Raw genomic sequence first — 26,411 nt, 5'->3', positions numbered from 1 at the left:
GAAGACTTACAGAAAACGTTTGACATGTGTCATTGCCAACAAAGGGTATATAACAAAGTATTGAGAAACTTTTGTTATTGACCAAATACTTATTTTCCACCATAATTTGCAAATAAATTCATTAAAAATCCTACAATGTGATTTTCTGGATTTTTTTTTCTCAATTTGTCTGTCATAGTTGACGTGTACCTATGATGAAAATTACAGGCCTCTCTCATCTTTTTAAGTGGGAGAACATGCACAATTGGTGGCTGACTAAATACTTTTTTTCCCCACTGTATGTTGTGCAATAAAATGCAAATTAATTACTTAAAAATCATACAATGTGATTTTCTGGATTTTTGTTTTAGATTCCGTCTCTCACAGTTGAAGTGTACCTATGATAAAAATTACAGACCTCTACATGCTTTGTAAGTAGGAAAACCTGCAAAATCGGCAGTGTATCAAATACTTGTTCTCCCCACTGTACCTGAGCAGGTCATGCCTTTGATGCTGTGACAAAAGTGACAGCTTGGTTTTGACTGCATTGAAAGACACCCGACACACTGTGTGAAATGACTGAACTTTTAGGTTTCTACTGTAACCTTTGGATGGAAATCGAGAAGATGTATTCAAAGTGAAAGAAGAAAGAAATAGAAGTCTGAAGAAAAGATTGCGTTGTGTTGTTGTCACATACGAGTTCACACCACTTCATCTGCCAGCTGTCCCTGTCACCAGTAGAGACAAACAGAACATCCACATTAGGCAACTCTTCTCTCACCTACTTACTGACAGACACACCTGCATTCATTGTTTTGAAATGGACAGGGTGTAACCAGTGTTGCCATCACACCTAAGGTATGTTTTAATTGTTTTATTTAAAACATATTTGTATTTTTTAAAGCAAAAACATACATAGACAAAAACAATAGGCAACTTAACATGTTGTTGTGGCAAAGTGTTTCGCCTGTGAAAAAAGGCCCTATTCTTTGACTTTGTTGTGCTTTTTTACAAGTCACCAGCTGTTCTTTCACCCAGTCGGTACCCAGCCCCTTCCATCTGCTCTCTCTTTTACCCCTTTCACTCTTTCTTTGCCAACTCACGCTCTGCTACCCACCCTGACTCCATGCATTCTCGCTCACCCTGTCCACATGCCCTTGTTTAGGGGAGACTGAGGGAATAATCTATGATTACGATATCAGCTCATTGAGACAGAACTGTTAAGGGGGCAGGGGCCGATAAAGGCCATTGGATATAGTAAAGAGAGTGGAGAGATTTACGTGGCAGCTAATGACGCTTTCCAGGGGCCCTTGGCATTGACAGCGACACAAGACCCACGAGGTGTGTTGGCAGGGTGCCAAGCCAAACTGCTTTTGCGTTAGCCTATAGCGAGCCAATAACGAGGGCATTACAATGACAAAGCCATGTCGTCGCGGGAAATCCCAGAATAGAGTTCTCATTTCGGTGCGGAGCCCCCTCAGAAATAGACCACAGAAACTGTATAGTCAGTTAGTGACGCGCTCTCGAGTTCACACAGTTGCGCTTTCACACCAACTTTGTGTCGGTCAGTGTGCCCGCCTCTAACATGCATTCCATTTCACCTGTTGACGCCGAGAGCTCACTGCGATCTGTCATTTACACTGGGAGTTATTTGAAAGGTATTTGAAAAGATTGAATCAAACCAGAGACAAGAGAGAGAGAGGAGAATATAGACATCAAAGCTCTTCAGACGGGATACGACAGCAAACAGAAACTCTGAAAGTTCTCTGGATATAGTTCGTATGATTGAAAGCGAAAGCGTGCGCCGGTCCAAACCTATCACTTCTTTATTTAGTCACTCTGTTTTTATGAGCGTCTATTTTCTTCAAATTCAGGAACAACACTACACATTTCCCCCCAACAAGAACGCCTTTGAAGAGAGGACGGCATATTCTCAGGTAAGGCATGAGTTCTTTGTTTCTGTTCTGTGTCGCTGTAGTTTGATACATTGTATCTGGTGAATGATCGCGATTTGATAATAAGACTAGGATTCTTTTTATTACACAGTAGCTACCTACAGTGTTAATGACCTACTTAAAGTGGTCGTCTGTTTATTAATGGACTTCATTGGTGTCATGGGAAGGGATGATGTCAAATTGAACTTGACCGAGCATGTAAATAAATGGAACACAATCTCTATTATTATGTTTACAGAATGCCAGTAGACTACTGTAGCCTACTTTCTAAACTATTTATATAAATAAACTATAGGTCTATGCCATTCATAAAAAATGGACTATATTAAATAATACATCTATCATTAGGCTATTCATTCACACTAAGCCAAAGAGCCTACTTAAAAAAACGATTCATGCAAAAAGTGTACAACTTTTTTGGGGGTTTAGTCGTTTTTAAATGTCGGAATGCTTTGTTGTATGATGATGAACATCCAGATACTCAAGATTCTATGACTACATGCTCAACATTCTATTTGATTACCCAATATTTGGGACTTTTTGCTTGAGCATAAGTAGCTAGATGGGCTAAAATTGTCCTCAGGCCTGTAGCTTTTCAATGTGTAATTTTCACATTGAAACAATGAGGACCATATCTGGTTCTAATCCAAATATGTTATTTCTTAATGTCCCAAACCTCCTGTCCCAGGGCAGTGTTCTCCTCAGTTTATGTAAACTCACATTTGTTTACCAGACTCTTCTGATATCTGTTGTTTATGATGGTTTATCACTTCCATCAGCACATAGTGTATACAAAGGAGAGGGGGAGAGAAAAGATTGCCTGGGAGGGTAGCCATCAGGGGAGTCCAGAGCACATATCTCTCTTCTGTGTTCAATCTCTCCTTCTTTATTTTTCTCTCACGCCCCTTTTTTGGCTGCACTTGTACAGCTCTATATCTGAGACCTAGCCTGTCATTAATGAGTCGTGATTTCGCTGACCTCAGAACGGAGAGATTTGCTCAGCCCACTGGAATCTCTGCTAATGTTGTTCAACTAGCAAATATTCAAAGTCTGTGTTATTAGTGGTGTCTTCGGACCATTCCAGTCAGTTTTGCAGTGTTGTAATATGCACAAGTCACGTTTGCGTGAATTATTCTATTAATGCAGTGGTATCATAGTGTGATAATCTACTTTATTGGAGAAACAATTAGGCCTATAGGGTAACTTACTTGGTAATTAACTTACAGGAAATATAACTAATCATCCTCCCTAACAATCAATGATCCTAGCTTGTATTTTAATCTTCAACCTTTTGGTCCCCTAAAAACAACAACAAATGTATTCCCCAACAGTAGCCAGTTGGCTCAGCTACAGTATCATTCTAGGAGTCTAACAATAGGCCTATCCTCCCTCACACCTAGATGACAGTCAGTCATGATATCTCACCTCTCATCTGACAGACAGACGTCATACAGAGCTGTCCAGCCTTGGTTGTATTCATTAGTTACCAAACTGAAAAGAACTGACTGAAATGGGGAGGACTTATCCAATAAGAAACGCTCATGTTTGTTTTTAAAACGTGTTTGGGTGCCTTAATGAATACGACCCTGGTTCCTCTCACACGCTCTTCCTGCTCAGGCCCCAGTGTGGTGATGACAGTTTCCTCTCTCAGCCCATAGCCTTCCATAGGCTATGGTGATAGTCCCCCTGTATATCTCAGTGGGCTCTGTCATAGCTCTGAGGTCATACAGCTGAGGCTGGTCACCAGGCATTCCTGGGAACCTGATGTGTCAGGACACAGTGTGGTGATGACAGCTTCCTGATAGCCCTCCATAGACCACCGTAGCCCTCCATATACCACCATAGCCTTGCTAAGTGGGCTCTGAGGTCACACAGCTGAGACTGGTATGGTCACTACCCACTGGGCATACACTGGTTGAATCAACGTTGTTTCCACATTTAATTGAAATTACGTTGAACCAACGTGGAATAGATGTTGAATTGATGTCTGTGCCCAGTGGGTAGGGTCCAAAAGGGCACCATATTCCCTATATGATACTCTACTTTTGACCAGGTCAAAGGTGACCATAGGGAATAGGATGTCATTTCTGACATGCCTATTATATAGTGCACTACTTTTGACCTGGGCCATGGTCGAAAGTAGTACACTATATAGGAAATAGGGTGCCATTTTGGACACAGCCTGGGTATTCCGGGGCACCTGATCTGTTAGATGTCACAATGTGCTTGTGGCTAACAGGTCAGGTGGGAGTTGGATAGTTCAGTTGTAATCCTCAGGAGAGTACTAGAGAGCTGAGCGATACAGTAACTGTATTTTATGGAAATGTCCTTTATTGTTACAGTTGACCGCTATTGACATTGTGTGCAAGCCCATTGTGAGGCTGGCAGACTGGACAGACTAGTGGGTTTGAATGGAGCACAAACTCATCCTAAGCAGGATGTTGATTACATAGTTATCCCTCAATATGCAGAATGGCATACATGGATGACAGTAAGTTTCCTTTTTTAAGTCTTCAGGACTCAACGAAGAGAGACACTTTAGCTACTTGAACTGCTAGTGGGTTATGTATGTGACATTGTAACACCTGATGCCTTTTCCGAGGATAGTGCAGCAAAGGGCTCACCAATGCAGAAAAGACAGGTGTTTTTATGTTTCTCAGGTGAGAGCAGCTCTTGCTCAATATCAGCCAGACAAAGGTTAAAGGTACAGTCCATACATTGGATTTTCATCCCAAAATGCTCTGGAGGACTGAGGGGGGATGTGTTTGCTAGTGTACCCTTCTTAAAAAACAAAGAATAAGACAAATATGACCAAACGTACAAAGAATATACTTCTTGGTGTAAATGTTTGTGTTTATACTTGGTCTGGCCACCAGGGACAGAGTGAGTGTGGACTGTCCCTTTGATTGAATGGCAGGACCAGGTCAACCCCTAGATGGGCAGTTGTGTTGTGTGTATAACATGTTTCCCTGGTGTCCTTGCATTGAGCACATAGTGAAAACAAACCCTCTGCATTCAGGCACGCATACGGCATGCCAAAGTTAAGTATTTTGTTACATACGTTTGATGCGCAATATAGCCTAGCTCTTGTCAGTTGTTTTGATTGTAAATGTACATATGGTTTTGAATAGGCTACAAGTGCTTATCCTGCTATTTATTTGTAATTTCTCCATACAATTCAATTGGGGAACTCTGGTCACAGTCAGTGTGACTCTGTGAGAGACAGGCACATGCCCCTTTGCCCTTCCAGTCTTGAAAGTGGCCGGTTGTTTTGGGTAAAACATTTTTTGTCGCTGTTGTTCTGAACCCACTGCCTGCAAGTCGTCGTTAAATTCGCGTTAAATATGTGTCATTTAATTAGCCACTAAGATGTTGCCATCTATTGCTTTTATGTAACTAAATAATCCAAGTCATAATTGCCCTTTTTTTTGTTTGTGCACCAGCCCCCCAAAAGGTTTGCACACGGCCCTGGTGAGAGATGATGTTATTGTAGCAGTACTGCTGTATTCTGCTGTCACTGAGTTTGACAAATGATCCACAATGTTCCATGAACATTCCAACAACATTCCAACACAAGACAATTATCTTGGATATTATGGTACCAAAATGGCCACCATCAAATGATCAAACAGAGTTTGTTGAACTGTATATCTATGACTGTGGCTGCAGCCTGTCCTCTTCAGATAGATACTGCTGATAGGCCAACACATGAGCGTTGTCACCCAGTAAGGGGGTTGATGATGATTCCATCAGCTGAAGTTTAACTGGATCCAAACCTGACCTCAAGTGGTCAAAGGAGATAGAGGAAGAGAACATTGGCTCGTACACACACACACACACACACACACACACACACACACACACACACACCAATCAGTATCCTATGGCTGCTAGCAATAATTGCCCCTCAGGGATGAATAAAGTAGATTGAATTTAATTTAATCACAGTCCTGTAATCCTGTCAACACAGGTGGGTAAAGAGTGAACAGACTTCCACTTATTTAGATATGGATGCATATTACTAACTGCAATGAATGAACTCCAATTCTGTACTTTCTCTTTCTCTCACTTTTTCTGTGTGTTGGTAGTAAGGATTGTGGAATCTAAATATTGTGGAATCCTTGCTTCTGTTCATGTACGATCGATAACTGTTGAGAGAGCGTGTTTGTTCTTGTGTGTGTGTAATGCATGTGTGTGTACTAGGGGTATGACACTTCAACTGTTGCTGATTATTGCTGAGTCGAGGGGAAAGATTAGCACTGCAGTGTGAGAGAGTGAGTGTGTCTTCTGGCCTCGGACTTGAGAGTTATGCATTGTGTCACCTCCGGATAGGACAGCAGTTGTATAACACACACTAGAGCTGGGGCGATAAACTGAAAATGATCGACACGACCATACCGACCATGCTGATATTCTTCATTACGTTAATTAGCCTATACTAGAGAAATGTGAAGTTTTGAAAATAAATACGCTTTGTTAATATGGGTGATTGTTAATGGGATAGGTGATGGCTACAACAATCAAACTAGTAGTAGTAGTTTAAAGGGTAATAAAACAAAATGTGGTGCACATTAATGTTAGAAACGTATCATTCTATTTATCATTATCGCATCAATTCAAGTAATTTAGCGCAGCTGGATCGCCCAGCTCTAACTAACACACCCACACACTCCTTGGGACTGCCTCTGTTTATTCCTCTCGATTATCTCTCCTGCCACTCCTCTGCAATCAAGACCTATTAGCAGCACATTAGAAATAAAAAAACATCAGCTTAATCTTCCTCTCTATCATATCTTATCCCTTTCCCCTTAATTCTGTCCCTTTCTACTCACTTTCTTTTCTATCCTTTTAAGTTAGTCTCTTTGTGTTCCCTCCCTCCCTCCCTCCCTCCCTCCCTCCCTCCCTCCCTCCCTCCCTCCCTCCCTCCCTCCCTCCCTCTCCTCTGTATTCTTGTCCATGGGCCCTGGTCAAAAGTAGGCAATAGGGTGCAATTACAGACTCAACCCTAATGTGTTTGTTTAGCCTATGTTTGTTGCTTTTGAATAACATCTGTGTTGACATGAAAGAATGGACTTTACTCCTGTATGGCTCTTTCTCCAACGCTACAGTCTCTTACTGTTGATAGTGTATCTCAACTGGATAATGCAAACGTCCATTTGGGTCATATGGATCTGAGTCAGTCTTAGTTTAAACAAAGCTCTCTCACCAGCATTCACTCAAATTTTGCCCTCTTGCCAAAGCATGACCTCCATATGGTGCCATTTACATTTAATATCTACATTTATGGTATGTAAGTAATACACGCACGCGCACGCACACACAATTAAAAACACACATAATTAAAAACACAGTATATACATAGTTAATGCATGCAGCCATGCACTATTCTTCAATAAACAACATAGTATTGTATGTCTGTGTACAGCTCTGTGAAGTTGTATACTACATACCCAGAATGTTTACCATCTCCTCACTGGAAATATGACACTGGCCTCTGACATTTTAGAACCCACTTCCTCCCCCTACTTGTCTCCTCTCCTCCTCCACTCTCTGTCCCTCTCTCTCTCCCCTCCGCTGTCTGTCTCTGTGTCAGTGTGCCAGTCTGTGTTTGGAAGCCCTCGCTCATATCAGATTTGTATATTTATCTCCATGCCTCCAGGCCCCATCGCCTAATAAGGCCTGTTGAGAGAGAGAGAGAGAGAGAGAGAGAGAGACAGAGACAGAGACAGAGACAGAGACAGAGACAGAGACAGAGACAGAGAGAGAGAGAGAGAGAGAGAGAGAGAGAGAGAGAGAGAGAGAGAGAGAGAGAGAGAGAGAGAGAGAGAGAGAGAGAGAGAGAGAGAGAGAGAGAGAGAGAGAGAGAGAGAGAGAGAGAGAGAGAGAGAGAGAGAGAGAGAGAGAGAGAGAGAGAGAGAGAGAGAGAGAGAGAGAGAGAGAGAGAGAGAGAGAGAGAGAGAGAGAGAGAGAGAGAGAGAGAGAGAGAGAGAGAGAGAGAGAGAGAGAGAGAGAGAGAGAGAGAGAGAGAGAGAGAGAGAGAGAGAGAGAGAGAGAGAGAGAGAGAGAGAGAGAGAGAGAGAGAGAGACCACATTTCAATACATTACCATACTAAACAGGCTGGCGGCGGGGTGTGAACAATGCGATTCCAGACTATTTTCCCGTGAGTGTGTAAACTCGGTTTGCTCGGTCGGTACATTATATTTGCTGCTATTTTACTACTGATTACACTTGCATGAGCAAGTAACATAAAGACATTAAATAACCTAGTTATTGCTGAGAATTCTCCATCCCAGACCTCACCAGTGATGCATTTCGTTCATAATGTGGTTTTGTGTTGTGTGGGAGCAGTGTATAGTACTATGTACAGTGAGTATAGTACTTCAAAGGTGAATCCCCTTGTTTCTATGTATATCTGTGTATGGTTATTGTAAGACCACATCATTGCACTGACTCAAATTTGTGTGCCATGCTTCACCACAATGCACTTCAAAAGCTGGGAGGTGAATAGGCATTGTTTACTGTACAGGACCCTCTGTACATACAGTGAGGGAAAAACGTATTTGATCCCCTGCTGATTTTGTACGTTTGCCCACTGACAAAGACATGATCAGTCTATAATTTTAATGGTAGGTTTATTTGAACAGTGAGATACAGAATAACTACAAAAAAATCCAGAAAAACGCGTGTAAAAAATGTTATAAATTGATTTGCATTTTAATGAGGGAAATAAGTATTTGACCCCTCTGCAAAACATGACTTAGTACTTGGTGGCAAAACCCTTGTTGGCAATCACAGAGGTCAGACATTTCTTGTAGTTGGCCACCAGGTATGCACACATCTCAGGAGGGATTTTGTTCCACTCCTCTTTGCAGATCTTCTCCAAGTCATTAAGGTTTCGAGGCTGACGTTTGGCAACTCGAACCTTCAGCTCCCTCCACAGATTTTCTATGGGATTAAGGTCTGGAGAGTGGCTAGGCCACTCCGGGACCTTAATGTGCTCCTTCGTGAGCCACTCCTTTGTTGCCTTGGCCGTGTGTTTTGGTCATTGTCATGCTGGAATACCCATCCATGACCCATTGTCAATGCCCTGGCTGAGGGAAGGAGGTTCTCACCCAAGATTTTACGGTACATGGCCCCGTCCTTTGATGCGGTGAAGTTGTCCTGTCCCCTTAACAGAAAAACACCCCCAAAGCATAATGTTTCCACCTCCATGTTTGACGGTGGGGATGGTGTTCTTGGGGTCATAGGCAGCATTCCTCCTCCTCCAAACACAGCGAGTTGAGTTGATGCCAAAGAGCTCGATTTTGGTCTCATCTGACCACAACACTTTCACCCAGTTCTCCTCTGAATCATTCAGATGTTCATTGGCAAACTTCAGACGGCCCTGTATATGTGCTTTCTTGAGCAGGGGGGACCTTGCGGGCGCTGCAGGATTTCAGTCCTTCACAGCGTAGTGTGTTACCAATTGTTTTCTTGGTGACTATGGTCCCAGCTGCCTTGAGATCATTGACAAGATCCTCCCGTGTAGTTCTGGGCTGATTCCTCACCGTTCTCATGATCATTGCAACTCCACGAGGTGAGATCTTGCATGGAGCCCCAGGCCGAGGGAGATTGACAGGTCTTTTGTGTTTCTTCCATTTGCGAATAATCGCACCAACTGTTGTCACCTTCTCACCAAGCTGCTTGGCGATGGTCTTTTAGCCAATTCCAGCCTTGTGTAGATCTACAATCTTGTCCCTGACATCCTTGGAGAGCTCGTTGGTCTTGGCCTTGGTGGAGAGTTTGGAATCTGATTGATTGATTGCTTCTGTGGACAGGTGTCTTTTATACAGGTAACAAGCTGAGATCTCAGCTCGTTACCTGTATAAAAGACACCTGGGAGCCAGAAATCGTTCTGATTGAGAGGGGGTCAAATACTTATTTCCCTCATTAAAATGCAAATCAATTTATAACATTTTTGACATGCGTTTTTTTCTGGATTGTTTTGTTGTTATTCTGTCTCTCACTGTTCAAATAAACCTATCATTAAAATTACAGACTGATCATTTCTTTGTCAGTGGGCAAACGTACAAAATCAGCAGGGGATCAAATACTTTGTTCTAACAAAAAGCCTTGTTCTAACAGTCCCTGTCCTGAAATACAAGCCCAAACCACCATCCCACATCCTGCGTTCTCTCCTCTCTTTCACTTTTTCCTGGGTGTTTTCTCCAACTGTAACAACCTTTCTGGAAGTCAGGGGGATATTTTGCTTTCAAGTGCTTAGTGCTGCTGACACACTGGTGTACTGCTCATAGTGTGGTATCCCTTCTGTGAACTGTCACCTGGTTCCTTTAGCTCTTAACCATGCGGTGTTTTGAATTACCACTATATTCAGAGTCCTTGCTATCCGGAATCCTTGGGACGTCCCAACTCTGACGTTACCCCATTGAAGTTGACATTTAAAATTGGTAAGGGTTAAGGTTAGGTTTAGGTAAGGGTTATTGTTAAGGTTAGGGTAAGGGTACTGGTTAGGGTTTACGGTAGGGACGTCCCAAGGATCCCGGATAACACTAACCCTATTCAGTCTAGTCATGTTAATGAAGGCCCCCTATACGGTACCTCTCAACATCCCTCCTCCCCTTCTATCCTACAGAAATGCCCCTTCACAATATGGACACCCCGAGAAGCCGATGGGAGCATGGCTTGCGGCCGCCGTGGGTCACCCGATTGGCTGGAGGGCAAAGCCCCGCCTCTTCGGGGACGGAGTCGGACACAGAGAGCAGCAGCACAGAGAGTGAGAGGGTAAGGAGGAGTGGGTCTCACTTTAACTTGCGTCAGGTGGTTGGTTGTTTATACTGGTAATGTGGTCAGAGTCAGATGCTGCTATCCAAAGCGACTCAACATATACATCAGTGTATGTGTCCAACGCTGGAATTGAACCGATAACTTTGGTGCCGCAGTCATCGCACTCTAACCAACTGAGCCAACGGAAGGACTTTTAGATCCAGGTTGAGTCTCTTTTAAATCGTCTGCGTGTGTTTCTTCTCCACCCCTCAGTCTCCAGCCAAACGTTTAGAGGCTGGGTCAGCGAGGATCCTACCGTTGCCCTCCATGCTGCAACAGCGAATCACAGAGATCGACCAGCAGAGGGAGGAGCTAAAGATAGAGGCGAGACACTGATGGAGTCATGAATGAACCAAGTTAAACCCTCAAGGGCCTGATTGTGTCTTATATCAAACCATTTTTATGAAGAGTGGTGGCTTGTTCAGTAAATGTATCTGATGAAGTCTGATTAGGCACATTCTGCATCCTTCATTGTGGGACTAACATCTATTTTTCTCTCTCTCTCTCTCTCTCTCTCTCTCTCTCTCTCGCTCTCTCTCTCCTGTCTGCCACTCCAGCTGCAGCTGGAGATAGCCCTATTGGAGGGGGAGCTGCAGGAGGAGCGGAAGGAGCTGCACAGACACACGCTGTATCTACAGACACTGCAGGAGGAGGAGGAGGGCAGGCACAAGGAGACACACAGACAGAAGGTCAGTAGCACTGTACACATAAGGAGCCAGACAGACAGACAGACAGACAGACAGGCGGTTAGCGGTACACAGACAGAGCTCCATTCTCTACCATCCAAAGCATACTGTCTTCAGGCTGTATGTTTGAATCTCATGGTTTGGGACTCGAGAGTGATATGGCCTGAATAAGAGTAGCTATGGTAGTGAGGTAGATACTGAGTTGCTCCATGTGACACTTTACACTATAGGCCTAAGCTATGTAATATTGCAATGATCTTACAAACAGATGGATCTTTATATAAAGAAATGACTGTTTCCTCTCTCATCCCTCATCCTCCTCTTTTCTCTCTCTCTCTGTAGGAGCGAGCCAGTCTGGAGGTGGAGAGGGCCCGGGTTGAGGAGCTCAGGAGGAGGTTGGAGAAGAAGGAGACACTGATCCCCAGTCAGCCAGAGGGCCAGAGAGAGCAGCTACTGATCCAACTACAACAGGTTATTTACTGATCCAGGAACAGTGCACTGACTGGGGTGGTATTCATTAAGGCACGCAATGTTTTAAAACATTTTGCAAAACAAAAAGAAAATGAGCGCTTCTTAAGTCCAGGTTGTCCCTACCTGTTTCAATCCGTTTTCTTCCGTTTGGTACCTTATGAATAGTACCCAGCTAACTGATATTATGCCTTGCCACTAGACTGCGTGTAAAAGAGAATGCACTGCCTGTTTGTCTGTCTAGATGTAGTGGGGGTCGTTCACAGTTAGCAGCCTGGCAGAGTGGCATCACCTGCCCTGAGACCTGAAGTGAAGTCAACTTTGTGCAGTGGAGAGCTAGCTTTTGGTCTACATTTTACATTGACATTTTAGTCATTTAGCAGACGCTCTTATCCAGAGCGACTTACAGTTAGTGAATACATATTTATTTTCTTTTCTTTTTGAAATTTTTCATTTTTTGTCTTTTTTTTTTTTTTTTATACTGGCCCCCCGTGGGAATCGAACCCACAACCCTGGCGTTGCAAACGCCATGCTCTATCAACTGAGCTACATCCCTGCCGGCCATTCCCTCCCCTACCCTGGACGACGCTGGGCCAATTGTGCGCCGCCCATGAGTCTCCCGGTCGCGGCCGGCTGCGACAGAGCCTGGATTCGAACCAGGATCTCTAGTGGCACAGTTAGCACTGCGATGCAGTGCCTTAGACCACTGCGCCACTCAGGAGGTAGCCTCATATACAGTTCAATTCAGGTGCTGGTGACAGCATGGTCTCAAACTGCCTCTGGTTGGAACCCATTTAACATCATGTGTTCTAATTCTAATCTCTCTGGTCATGGTTATGAAGGAGTGCATGAGAACTCAAGGGGAAAGAAGAGGAAAGAGTGCACGAGGACATGAAGAAGAAGATACAGTATAACAAACAACATCGCCATAGAACATAACCCTAGCCACATTCACAACGCACTGCCTTGGGACATGACAGCTAGCTAAGCTTGCCTCAGGGGCACAAAGACATAGTTCCGTGCTATTTGTGTTAAGTTACTGTGTGTTCTTTCTTGTCGGCGGTACTAGTTATCTTTGTAGTACCGCTTCTACCTGATATGTCAAAGTGTCCGAGAGGTATCTGAGACAGACAGGCAGGCAGACAGAGGGTTCATTGTGCATTTTGTCAGTGACACTGTCATGGTGTGTCATTCTGATGACAGAGGGTGTGTCCCACATGGCACCCTATTCCCTATATAGTGCACTACTTTTAACAAGATCCCTATGGGCCCTGGTCAAAAGTAGTGTACTATATAGAGAATAGGATGGCCTTTGGGACACAAGTTAGAGACCTAGGACTTGGTTTATGGTCTGTGTTTAATGAATGGTCTTGAATGGAGTGGTCGGACCAGTTGTTTTTGTTTTAGCGTTCTGAGCCACAGGCTCTTTCTGTACTAATCGACAGCTTTCTTCCATTTTCTGTTTGTTCCTCTCCTTCTGCATCTTTCTTTCATCACTTTCTCTCTCTGCATCCTTCATCACGCTCTCTTTTTCCCTTCATCTCACTCTGTTCCATCTCTCTTTCCCTCCATCTCTCTCTCTCTCCCTCCATCCCTCTCTCTTTCTCTCTCTCTGTTCATCTCTCTCCCTCCGTCCCGCTCTCTTTCTCTCTCTCTCTGTTAATCTCTCTCTCTCCCTCCATCCCTCTCTCTTTCTCTCTCTCTGTTCATCTCTCTCTCTCCCTCCATCCCGCTCTCTTTCTCTCTCTCTGTTCATCTCTCTTTCCCTTCATCCCTCTCTCTCTCCTCCAGGAGAAAGAGATGGTGGATACAGCCTGCCGGGTGTTCGAGGACTGGGAATTCCGTGTCATGGAGAGTGAGGCCGGAGTAGAGGAGGAGGAGAGCGAAGGAAAGATAGAAGAGAAGGAGAGAGGGAACGAGGAAGATAAGGAGAAGGAGATCTCATGCCAAAAGCATGCTGTCAACTCAGCGCAGGTAAGCCAGGGTCGACAGATAAGAAGACAACAACATTTCCGAGAATCTCACAGCTCCAAGCTGGTTCTGCTAGTTTGGTTAGAAGCTTATCCCCTGTCATGTGATATAAGTCACTGTTTACACTTCCTGAGTGATGCTGGACTAACCACCATTCAGGTTTCCCTTGAGTATTCTCTCCTTAGACCTCATTCAGGGTAGGATTCATTAAGGCACAATGTAGCAAAATGTTTTGCAACAGAAAATTAAAACAAGCTTTTCTTATTGGAGAAGTTCAGGTAGTCCCTCATTGCTTAAAACTGTTTGGTGCCAAATTAATACACCACAGATTCGCTCTAAATGCACCCCTCCTCTCCCCCCACTCTGTTCCCCCAACGGTATAGTCACTCTCTGTTTGGTAACGGCTCCTCACAAGTAACCCCCCTCCCCCCATCCTCCTCCTCTCAAACGGTGACATGAGCGTGAACTCTCCCTTCTCCTCACACTCTACGGCATCACCCTCCACTGTCACGTGACTGCCCAAACAAGTTAGGTAATTGCATCAGAGGCCGCTGTCGGAGGGAGGGAGGGAGAAAAGAGAGAGAGAAAGTGGAGAAAGATGTATAGATGAAGGGAGAGCTGGTCAATTGAGGAAATGGAGGAGGAAGGAGAGGGACTAAAAGTAGAGAATGGAGAGAGAAGGTAAGAGGTATGGTGAGAGTGGGGGGAGGGGTTAAAGGATCAAAGGAAGGATTGTAGCGTGAGGGAGAGAGAAGAAAGAAAGAGGATAAATGTAGGATATCATGTGAAGAGGTGGGAGAATAGAGCGAGAGAGATGAAACAAGTGATAGTGACGGAAAGAGGGGAGGAGAGCGTGAGTGAGAGAGAGAGAGTTGATTCAGCTGCACTGTGGCCTTGCTTGGGTTGACAGCATATCACTATACCATCTCTCTCTCGCTCTCTCTGTCTCTCTCTCTTTCTCTATCCCCTCCTCTCTGACATATTTACTGTGCTGAGCTGACATCACTAATTCTTTCTTCCCTGTCATCTCTCACTCCTCTCCTCTGTCATATTCATCCCTCATCTCCTCTCATAACTCAAATGGATGTTGGAAGGTGTGCCATTGAACATACCTAGAGTAACTGACTATTGACATAAGACATGAGACATAAGATACTGTGTATATTTAAAACAACAACTCTATGATAATAACAGCAACAATATCTGTCTAACATGCCACTGAACATACAGTACATGAATTACAGGAGACAGAATGATGCGATGTTTAATATTAAGTGCCTGACATTTCATTCGTTTATTTTTTTCTTTATTCATTGATTTCTTCAGGAGCGAGTCGAGCAGCTTGAGAAGCAGTTGAAGGAGATGGAGACGGAGAAGGATAGAGAGATGAACGCCTTCAGGAAGGAGAGGAGAGAATTGCTTCACACCACTCAAAGGGTATTAAGGGAACAGAGACAGCAAAATGTCAGAACTTTAACTTTATTTATTGATTATTTGTCAGGGAAATTATTATTATGTCTTATATTCCCCCAGTGGCTCAATTATGATAAATATGATACATTAAATTAAGTGTCTGAAGTCCCCGCTTGTGCCATCAAACCCCTGCATCTTATCCAGAACACTGCAGCCCGCCTAGTTTTGAACCTTCCCCAGTTCTCTCATGTCACCCTACTGATCTACTGACAGCTACGTTATTGAGGAAAAATGTACTTTCTATGCCTGGGATATGTGGTTGTCCCACCTAGCTATCTTAAGATGAATGCACAAACTGCGTCTGCTAAATGACTAAAATATAAAATGTAAATGAAGTCCTTGGAAGCTAGATAAGAATGTCCATTGTTGCCAGTGTTTTTATTCAATAATCATAATGGTTGTCTGAAGCGCCAAAGTGTGTGATTTGTCAACTCCCTGCTTGGACAGTGATATGGTTTGTTATTGGACCAATGACATGCCTTTGATTAGAATTATGACAGGGCAAGTTGAAAAGGGGGAGGAGACTAGTTAGAGACAGGGAAAGAGCACAACTGAACATAGAGGGTGAGCGAGACACAGAGAGAGAGAGAGGCATGACTGAAGAAAGATAGGGAGGGAGGGAAGAAACAGAGGGAAGGGAAAAGCAGAACAGGGGAGGGTGACTATGAGGGAGAGAGAGAAATAAGCTGAGATAACTTAAAAGCGTCGCAACAACACCGGTAAGCTGAGAGACACCACAAATCAAATCTGCATGCATCAAGTCTGTTTAGATTGGGTTAATCAGAGACGGCATTTAATACAGGCAAAGTGTGTCAGTTAATACTAGGACGAGAGAGGGAGCGAGGGAGTGGCAGATAGGGGGAGAAAGGAAGGACAGACTGTGTGTTTCTGTATGACTGTGTGTGAATGCAATATGACTTTGTATGACATGCTAGTGTACTCATATGGGTAGTAGTCACAAATAAGAAGAGATGGAAGTGTTTTTGGCAGACATACATTGATTTCATTGCTCATCCAGCCACGAGAGAGAGAGGGACTAAAAGAGAGAGAGACTAAGAGAGAGAGAGACTGAGACGGGTTAACAGAGAATGCATGCCACTTCTGAATTGCTCATGTGTCTGAGTCAGGGAGAAGGGGAGGGAGGGAGGGAGGGAGGGAAAGAGAGATATAGTGAGAGGGAGATAATGTTTAACTCATTAGGGTGGTTCCTGAGAGCTAGCTTGTGTTTTCCATTCTCAGTGAGGTGCAGAATGTCTTTTACAACTTGTTACACTCCCACTATGTAATTTCATTATGTGTTATGGCTAAATGTTGACACAAACGTCTTAGTGTGTCGTGTGGTCATCCAAGTCTTATGACTTACGGTCTGTCCTACCTAACTGACATATCGAGGTCAGTATAACAACATTCACTTGTCTCTTTTTCACTCTCCTCTTCACGGCTGAGTTTATGTCATAACCGGTCATATAATGTTCATACTCCCATCTCTTATCAGGTCTTGAAAGAGAAGAAGCTGCTCACTGATTGGTCCAACATCCCCAGCTCGGTCCCTTGCATGATGTCACTCTCGCCGCTGACCATTCACAAGTCACCTCAGGTATGTTGCCGTGTCAATGATCATGTTTGCCAGTTGTATGTGACACATACATAGACACTGATTTGATTCACTTGTTGTTTTTCTCCCAGTAATGTACAGAAATACAAACTCACAGTGTTATTCCCTAACTTCAGGAACAAGCCAAAGAATCCGTCAGTTTGCCCCGGAGACGGAGCTCGCACCGCAACAACAAGCTCGCCGATAGGCCGGTCTCGGCACAAGGTGAGCTATGATTGGTGTTTAATTATGAATTCCTTTGTGTTTTTCATTTGCTTTACCTCAAATCATTTTTACATGGAAGAATATTTGCTTTCTCTTTCTCTTTGATCTGCTCCTCTGTCTTTGTCTGTATATTTGTTTAGTTCCACCCCATCTCTCTCTTTATCTCTCTCTCTCTCTCTCTCTCTCTCTCTCTCTCTCTCTCTCTCTCTCTCTCTCTCTCTCTCTCTCTCTCTCTGTGTCTCTTTCTCTGTCTCTCTCTCTCTCTCCTGCCTTTTCAGTTAGTTCTAAGGCATGTCAGTAGCAGATGTAGCTGTGTGTTATTACCATGTCGTGAGCAGGATATAGCTGTATGAACTGGATGAGCCAGTGGGGCTACTAGTCTATGGCTGTTCTTTAGAAATTCTGTTCAGTTTGTTTGCTCCGCTGCTGCCTAAATCCCATTTCCAGGATCTCTGTCTAACCCACTGTGTGTGTGTGTGTGTGTGTGTGTGTGTGTGTGTGTGTGTGTGTGTGTGTGTGTGTGTGCGAGCTGTCATCCATTCTCTCCCTCTATTTTCTCTCCTCTGCTCTCTCCATTCTCTCCTCCTTTCTCATTCTCTCCTTGCCCTGTCTCTTATATAATATAATAAGTGTGTGCTGTTTTTGTGTCCCTCTCTCTCTCTCTCTCTCTCTCTCTCTCTGTCTCGCCCTCTCTCTCTCTCTCTCTCTCTCTCTCTCTCTCTCTCTCTCTCTCTCTCTCTCTCTCTCTCTCTCTCTCTCTCTCTCTCTTTCACAGGGCTGGTGAGAATGGTACCTGACAGTCCGAGCCCAGAGCGCTTCACTTCCCCCCTCCCCTCCCACCGGCACAGCAACGGGCACAGCAACGGGCACAGACCTGGGCCCAGCAATGGCAGTAGTCTCCTCACGCCCTGTAACAGTGCTAGTAGCTCCCGTGCTGCCAGGTCAGTGGAGGGGAAAAAACGTCTAAAGTCACAAAGTTTGTTAAAGGAACATGTTAGTGCGACTGTATTGTAAGTGAATAAGAGGAGGTATCTGATTGGCTGTCAGGAGGAGAGGGAAGGGATTGTGTGATTGGGTCAGAGTGGCGATATAGTTGAAGTGAGGTGGCGTGTGATAAACTGGTTAGGTGAGTTTGCTAGGTGTGTGTGAGTGAAAGTTACATGCTGCTCTCAGTCTGTGTGTGCATGTGTCTGTATGTTTGTACGTCTGTGTCTGCGTCTCTGACGACAATAATGTGAGAGGTGGACTCTGCTGACATGTATTTTTTCTTCTCTCTCCAGCCCGAGTCTGGGACTGGTAAACCTGGTGGAGATTGAGAGGAGACTGAGGGAGGCCAAGGCAGAGAGAGAGCGGCTTCTCAAAGAGAGGGTGAGTCACCACCACTAACATCCCTAATCACTTCAGACACACAGCATTAGACATGCCGGGTCATATTCATTAGGGAACACCGTAACAAAGTGTTTAAAGATGTTTGTTTATTATTGGACGGTTAATTCAGGTAGTCCCTCCCTGTTTCAGTCAGTTTTCTTCTGTTTGTTGCTTAATGAACACAACTCTGTTGTGTGACCACTGACTGATTACCATAGAGAATTAACATGACCACCAGAAGAAAACAGACTGTGATGGAAGAACCCTTAATAGAAAACAAACAAAACTGAACTATGTCATCACTACTGTGTGTCTCCAACACCAAGGAAATACACTCCCCTGTGTATTTATTTGGACAGTGAAGCTAAAACTTGTTTTATATGATGTGTCAGTACAGAATTTCACCTTTTTATTTTAGTGTATTTTCATACATATCTGTTTTACCGTTTAGAAATGAATGCACTTTGTGTCTAGTGCCCCCATTTTGAAAGTGTCATAACTATTTGGACAAATTCACATATAGTGTATTAAATGTAGTCAAAAGTTTAGTATTTGGTCCCATATTCCTAGCACGCAATGACTACATCAAGCTTGTGACTCATTTGGATGCATTTGCAGGTTGCTTTGGTTGTGTTTCAGATTATGTTGTGCCCAATAGAAATGAATGGTAAATAATGTATTCTGTCATTTTGGAGTCACTTTTATTGTAAATAAGAATAGAATATGTTTCTGAACACTTCTACATTAATGTGGATGCTACCATGATTACGGATAATCATGAATGAATCGGGAATAATGATGAATGAGAAAGCTACAGATGCACAAAGATCATGCCCCCAAAACATGCTAACCTTATAAGTGAATTTGTCCAAATACTTATGACACCTTCAAATGGGGGGAGAGATGCATAAAGTGCTTAATTTCTAAACGGTAAGTCAGATATGTATGAAAATACCCTCAAATAAAAGGTGACATTCTGTACTGTCGCCTCATATAAAAAATGTCATCTCAAATCCAAAATGCTGGAGTAATGAGCCAAATTAAGTTTTAGCTTCACTGTCCAAATAAATACATAGGGGAGTGTATATGCCCCAGCCTAGATATTGTACTTAATCTTAATCCCCCTGTATGCCTCTTTCTAAAAAAGAAAAACTAATTGAAGAAGGTCTTCGAAGGGAGGCACCTTCTCCTCCAATATGATTGATAAGGACGCGAGGAGATAGGATGCAAGAAAGCGTGGAAAGGATCATTGAGATAGAGCCTGTGTGTTGATCCAGGAGGAAAGGAGGCAGGTGGTGGTGGAGGAGAGGAGGCAGAGAGGGCTGGAGGGCAGAGGAGCAGCAGAACCAGTAGAGTCCCAGACCAGGCCAGACCCTGACCCAGAGGAGCAGGCCAAAACCACCAGTCCAGTCCCCAGCTCCCCTGAGGTACGTCTGTCTGTTTGCTCTGGCTGGCTGGTTGTCAACTCTGTCAGACAGACAGACTGTCTGTCTGTCTGTCTGTCTGTCTGTCTGTCTGTCTGTCTGTCTGTCTGTCAACTCTGTCTGTCTGTCTGTCAACTCTGTCTGTCTATCTGGCTGTCTATCTGGCTGGCTGCCTGCTCTGTCTGTCTGTATTGTCTGCCTGTCTGTCTGTGTTCTCTATAGCACTATACATCCTCTGTAGCTCAATTGGTAGAGCATGGCGCTTGTAACGCCAGGGTAGTGGGTTCGATCCCCGGGACCACTCATACGTAAAAATGTATGCACACATGACTGTAAGTCGCTTTGGATAAAAGCGTCTGCTAAATGGCATATTATATATTATATTACATCCTTTATCCAACCTCTCCTTTCTCCCTGCTTATTGCTCTCTCAATCTGTCTTTCTTTCTGTCTGTCTGTCTCCTCACCTACCTTATAACGTTGATCTGTTTTATTTTGCATATTTATAGTGAAATTAAATACATTATACTCATTCTTCTTCTCAGCGCTCTCTACCTCTCTTCCTCTCTGCAAACTTTGACCTGCGGGCCCACGTGGAGTCGCTGGGTCATGGGGTGGCGAGGTGCATGGGCCTGCGTATGTCCCCACGCCGCTGTGCCGGCTTCTTGACCAAGCGAGGGGGGCGGGTCAAGACCTGGAGGAGGAGGTGGTTCCTCTTCGATATGGACCACAGGCGGCTAGCCTACTACACAGGTGAGAGGGGCTGAGAGAGAGACTGTGTGTGCTGTGTTGGGTGTTGGAGGGGGAGTATGCGTGTATAAGCCTTAATGGTAGGGCTGTTGCGGTTACATTATTACCGCCACACCGGCAGTCATAAATCATGACCACAGTAAAATTCCAATTGACCGTTGAGTCACGGTAATCTCCTGTTATGCACTCTGGACATGCTTTGGTAGTACCCAACTTGCTAACGACCATCAGGTCCGAATGGCCTGGTACTCAGGGCTCTATTGTCCCTCTAACCACTCGGACATCAATGCAAATGCAATCAAAAATCACATCAAACACTTATCATCAAAACAGTATCATGTTTTAAAACTCACCTCACTGTGATGATCAATTTTGAAGAAAGAAGTTCAACAGCAGGTTGAAACTGAGTGGAAAACATGGTCATTGTAGAAGTTGTTTCAAAGCCTAAACACAACGAAATGGACAGTCTTCTAAGGTGATGATTAATTAAAAACACCCACAAGCATATTATAGCTTATGCATACACAGGCTTATTAGCCCAAGCCAGAAAAAAAAACATAATAAAAATTATGATTGTGCAGTTATACAATACTTACCGCATATTATGCATGGCAGAAAAACATAAAACAAAACTGATTTAAGATGTCTTTGGTGCATAATTGGTTGAGCGTATACTCCAAAATTAAACAAATTTGCGTAATTGCCTTTGAGTGTGTATTGTATTAGTATGCATACTGGATGGACTGGTTACCTTATGCTATGCTCCAAAATGTCTATCCATGAGTCTGGAAGAGAATGGATAGCCCTAAGCGATGCAGTTGGTTCATTGATTGTGCAGGACGATTTTGAATAGCCTAGTAATAGGGAATTGTTTTGGGTGACATAATTAATTGGGTGACACATTACATTTAGCTATACAGAAAATCTCACCACCATGCATTTCCATCTCCTCCTCTCGCTCCTTTATTCCTTTCTCGAGCAGGCAGACGGGCTGTCAACAGTTTAATGTGAACACGTTATTGCGAACACGTTACTATCCATGTTCCGGAAAATATTTCACTTTGTTTTCCAAATTAAGCAATGGGTAGCTGCAGTAACAGGGTTGGAGAGCTCATGGCATACAGAGTTTTGGTGGCCCCGTGTAGCTCAGTTGGTAGAGCATGGCGCTTGCAATGCCAGGGTTGTGGGTTCGATTCCCACGGGGGGCCAGTATGAAAAAAAACAAGTATGCACTCACTAACTGTAAGTCGCTCTGGATAAGAGCGTCTGCTAAATGACTAAAATGTAAATGTAAATGATATCACCTGTTGCACAGCGAGAGCATGCTCCTGAACAGTTCTTGATGCTTGGAGTGAAATAAGTGTTCTTATATTTATTTCTCAGCTGCTCATATTAAGCACATGCTCCACTATATAACCGAAGTAGCTTACATGTCATCATTGAAAAACGGACCGGTGGGAAAGCATGCGGCCTCCATTCGCATTTGATAATGGGCCATTCTAATTCAAAGCTAATTTAACATATTAGTAAAGACAAGATTAAATTGAGAATAGTCTGATGGGTGAAAATATAATCACTTGATGAGAGAACAGCTGTACAGCCTGAGGCAAGGAACAGAAACGCAAGCTTTTTTAAATACTTTCTCAAATCATCAAAAGCCTATAGTCGCATCATGCAGGGGCACAACTTTGGTTTTAGAAGTGGGGGGGACATAATTTATTTTAATGATAATACTTTTTTCAGTCAGATAAACACTCCAAACAGTCTACACGACCGCTCGGAGGCGTCCGCATGGTGCTAAAGCACACAGTTGCCTCGTTTTGTATCACATTCCAATGATACAACTGTGGGGGACAAAAATGCAATTTCAGAATGTGGGGGGGCATGTCGTAGGGTAACAGTTGAGTACCCCTCGTCTATGGCATTGAGCATAGCCAGATAACATACAGTGGCTTGCGAAAGTATTCACCCCCCTTGGCATTTTTCCTATTTTGTTGCCTTACAACCTGGAATTAAATGCGGGGGTTTGTATAATTGCATAAATTGGGGGGTTTGTATAATTTGATTTTGAAGATGCAAAATATTTTCGATTGTGAAACAAACAAGAAATAAGACAAAAAAAACTGAAAACTTGAGCATGCACAACTATTCACCCCGTCAAAGTCAATACTTTGTAGAGCCACCTTTTGCAGCAATTACAGCTGCAAGTCTCTTGGGGTATGTCTCTATAAGCTTGGCACATCTAGCCACTGGGATTTTTGCCCATTCTTCAAGGCAAAACTGCTCCAGCTCCTTCAAGTTGGATGGGTTCCGCTGGTGAACAGCAATCTTTAAGTCATACCACAGATTCTCAATTGGATTGAGGTCTGGGCTTTGACTAGGCCATTCCAAGACATTTAAATGTTTTCCACCACTTGAGTGTTGCTTTAGCATTATGCTTTGGGTCATTGTCCTGCTGGAAGGTGAACCTCCATCCCAGTCTCAAATCTCTGGAAGAATGAAACAGGTTTCCCTCAAGAATTTCCCCGTATTTAGCGCCATCCATCATTCCTTCAATTCTGACCAGTTTCCCAGTCCATGCCGACGAAAAACATCCCCACAGTATGATGCTGCCACCACCATGCTTGGTGTTCTCGTGGTGATGGGTTTGCACCAGATATAGCGTTTTCCTTGATGGCCATAAAGCTCAATTTTAGTCTCATCTGACCAGAGTACCTTCTTCCATATGTTTGGGGAGTCTCCCACATGGCTTTTGGCAAACAACAAACGTGTTTGCTTATTTTTTTCTTTAAGCAATGGCTTTTTTCTGGCCACTCTTCCGTAAAGCCCAGCTCTGTGGAGTGTACGGCTTAAAGTGGTCCTACATACAGATACTCCAATCTCCGCTGTGGAGCTTTGCAGCTCCTTCAGGGTTATCTTTGGTCTCTTTGTTGCCTCTCTGATTAATGCCCTCCTTGCCTGGTCCGTGAATTTTGGTGGGCGGCCCTCTCTTGGCAGGTTTGTTGTGGTGCCATATTCTTTCAATTTTTTAATAATGGATTTAATGGTGCTCCGTGTGATGTTCAAAGTTTCAGATACTTTTTTATAACCCAACCATGATCTGTACTTATCCACAACTTTGTCCCTGACCTGTTTGGAGAGCTCCTTGGTCTTCATGGTGCCGCTTGCTTGGTGGTGCCCCTTGCTTAGCGGTGTTGCAGACTCTGGGGCCTTTCTGAACAGGTGTATATATACTGAGGTCATGTGACACTTAGATTGCACACAGGTGGACTTCATTTAACTAATTATGTGACTTCTGAAGGTAAGTGGTTGCACCCAGACCCGTCGCCAGACCTCAGTCTTAAGGGGGGCATATGAAATGCATGGGAGGGCAGGGCACAATTATTATTAGCCTACAGTACGTATATTTAATAATAAATTCCCTCAAGTGGGGGGGGGGCACAAGTATTTTTGGGGGCGGGCCCGGCCCCCTATGGCCCGCCCATAGCGACGGGTGTGGTTGCACCAGATCTTATTTAGGGGCTTCATAGCAAAGGGTGTGAATACATATGCACGCACCACTTTTCCGTAATTTATATTTTAGAATTTTTTGGAACAATGTATTTTTTTCATTTCACTTCACCAATTTTGACTATTTTGTGTATGTCCATTACATAAAATCCAAATAAAAATCAATTTAAATTACAGGTTGTAATGCAACAAAATAGGAAAAACGCCCAGGGGGATGAATACTTTTGCAAGGCACCTTACAGTAGGCCATCTCATATTCTGTTCTTCTGAAATATATTTTCTTCATATCATAATGTATCTTTAGACCTGCCTAAAATAAATAATGGATTTATTGTGATGGTATATATTAAATTGATTTATTATACTTTTTAAAAATGTAGATGTTGCAAAGGCGCACATCAGCGGCTTGTATGCAGCTTGTATGCGTGGAGGCCTGGAGATACTAAACATGTTTATGTTAATTGCTGGTCAATTACTGTGAGACTGGTAGTCTTTGCATGATAATAACCGGCTGACAAAATTTCATGACCGCCACAGCCCTACTAAATGCCTTTGCGATTTGTGTCTCTCTCTCTCTCTCTCTCTCTCTCTCTCTCTCTCTCTCTCTCTCTCTCTCTCTCTCTCTCTCTCTCTCTCTCTCTCTCTCTCTCTCTCTCTCTCTTTCTCTCTCTAATTGACTGTTGTTTACTTTCAGACTGTGATGAGAGGAAGCTAAAGGGGGTGATCTACTTCCAGGCTATAGAGGAAGTCTACTATGACCACCTGCGCACAGCCACTTCAGTGAGTCCTCATATACAGTATCTTATCACCATAGAGAGGGAACAATGTGCCCATGATATCACCACAACTGTTAAAGAGATGATCCATTCATGCATTCAATGCTTGAGTATCCCAAGAATTATCGCTCTTTCACCATTCCCCTCTCTCTCTCTCTCTCTCTCTCTCTCTCTCTCTCTCTCTCTCTCTCAGTCTCCGCGGCCCAGCCTTACGTTCTGTGTGAAGACGTACGAGCGTCTCTTCTTCCTGGTGGCACCCAGCGCTGAGGCCATGAGGATCTGGATGGACGTCATCGTCACGGCAACAGACGAGCACAGCCGCTACTGACGTTGACTTTACACCTGCCCCCCTTCCTGTGTCTGACCTACCCCTGGGGCTGAACCTCCATTCACCTGGCTGACCTGGCAAACCTGGCTACAGTTTCAGCAGTTTACATTATGTTTTTGGAAAACTGCAATCTTCAACCTCCACCCTCCAATGTGTGTAAAACCCAGCTAGGCAGGCATTTTGATGCCTGAACTTTACCTTATATGAGTGGTTGAGGTGGAGGTGAGGAGTGATGAGCAGAACATAATGTTCAGGAAAGCTCTCCCTGAAAGAACTGACAATTGATTCAGGATAGTTTCTTAGGAGCTTTGATGGGACTGAGTGGCAGACTGTTACAGGTTCTGTGTGGAACAAGAGACGTTTAGAGGATGGCGGAGGGACAAGGCCATGGGAATATAAAGACGTGGACGTGAAAGCTGGAGCAACCATTGGACATCTTAGAGTCAGTGCCAACCATGATTTACTGACAGACAAACCTTTCATGTATTTTTATTAGACTCAAATCAGGATTTACTGGTTGGTGTCTCTCTAGCAGCTGTGTTTGAGCTCCCTCTTGTGGCCAGAATGAAGTATTGAAGTACTACAACTTCATTGAAATATACAGGTAACTGCCTAAATAAAGGAAACACCAGCATAGTGTATCTTAATAAGGCGTTGGGCCACCACGAGCAAGAACAGCTTCAATGCACCTTGGCATGGATTCTGCAAGTGTCTGGAATTCTATTGGGGGGATGCGACACCATTCTTCCATAAGAAATTCCATAATTTTGTGTTTTGTTGATGGTGGAAAACGCTGTCTCAGGCGGCGCTCCAGAATCTCTCATAAGTGTTCAATTGGCTTGAGATCTGGTGACTGAGTCAGCCATGGCATATGGCTTTACATCGTGTTAATACTCATCAAACCATTCAGTGACCACTCATGCCCTGTGGATGGGGGCATTGTCATCCTATGGGGGCATAGCCATGGTAGCCAAAATAATGCCCAGAATAATGGCCTGCCCAGCATTTTTATACATGACCCTAAGCATGATGGGATGTTAATTGTTAATTAACTCAGGAACCACACCTGTGTGGAAGCACC

The 26,411-nt window shown here is 43.8% G+C and overlaps 1 protein-coding gene across 1 annotated transcript; it reads left to right on the top strand.

The window, feature by feature from the left end:
• Positions 1-1,427: 1,427 nt before the first annotated feature.
• LOC121559415 (pleckstrin homology-like domain family B member 3) lies at positions 1,428-26,299 on the top strand. The gene is made up of 15 exons (XM_045215689.1): positions 1,428-1,916; positions 10,568-10,716; positions 10,972-11,082; positions 11,316-11,447; positions 11,787-11,915; positions 13,704-13,886; positions 15,210-15,320; positions 16,852-16,953; positions 17,088-17,175; positions 17,951-18,116; positions 18,456-18,543; positions 19,821-19,970; positions 20,512-20,719; positions 24,921-25,006; positions 25,196-26,299. Exons 2-15 carry the CDS (start codon positions 10,570-10,572, stop codon positions 25,328-25,330), a joined length of 1,836 nt encoding a protein of 611 aa, XP_045071624.1. The 5' UTR covers positions 1,428-1,916; positions 10,568-10,569; the 3' UTR covers positions 25,331-26,299.
• The last annotated feature ends 112 nt before the right edge of the window (positions 26,300-26,411 follow it).

Source organism: Coregonus clupeaformis, unplaced genomic scaffold (genome assembly GCF_020615455.1).
Source record: "Coregonus clupeaformis isolate EN_2021a unplaced genomic scaffold, ASM2061545v1 scaf0493, whole genome shotgun sequence".
NCBI lineage: Eukaryota > Metazoa > Chordata > Actinopteri > Salmoniformes > Salmonidae > Coregonus > Coregonus clupeaformis.
The sequence above is the reverse complement of the archived record's forward strand: the minus strand, read 5'-3'. Positions and strand labels throughout refer to the sequence as shown.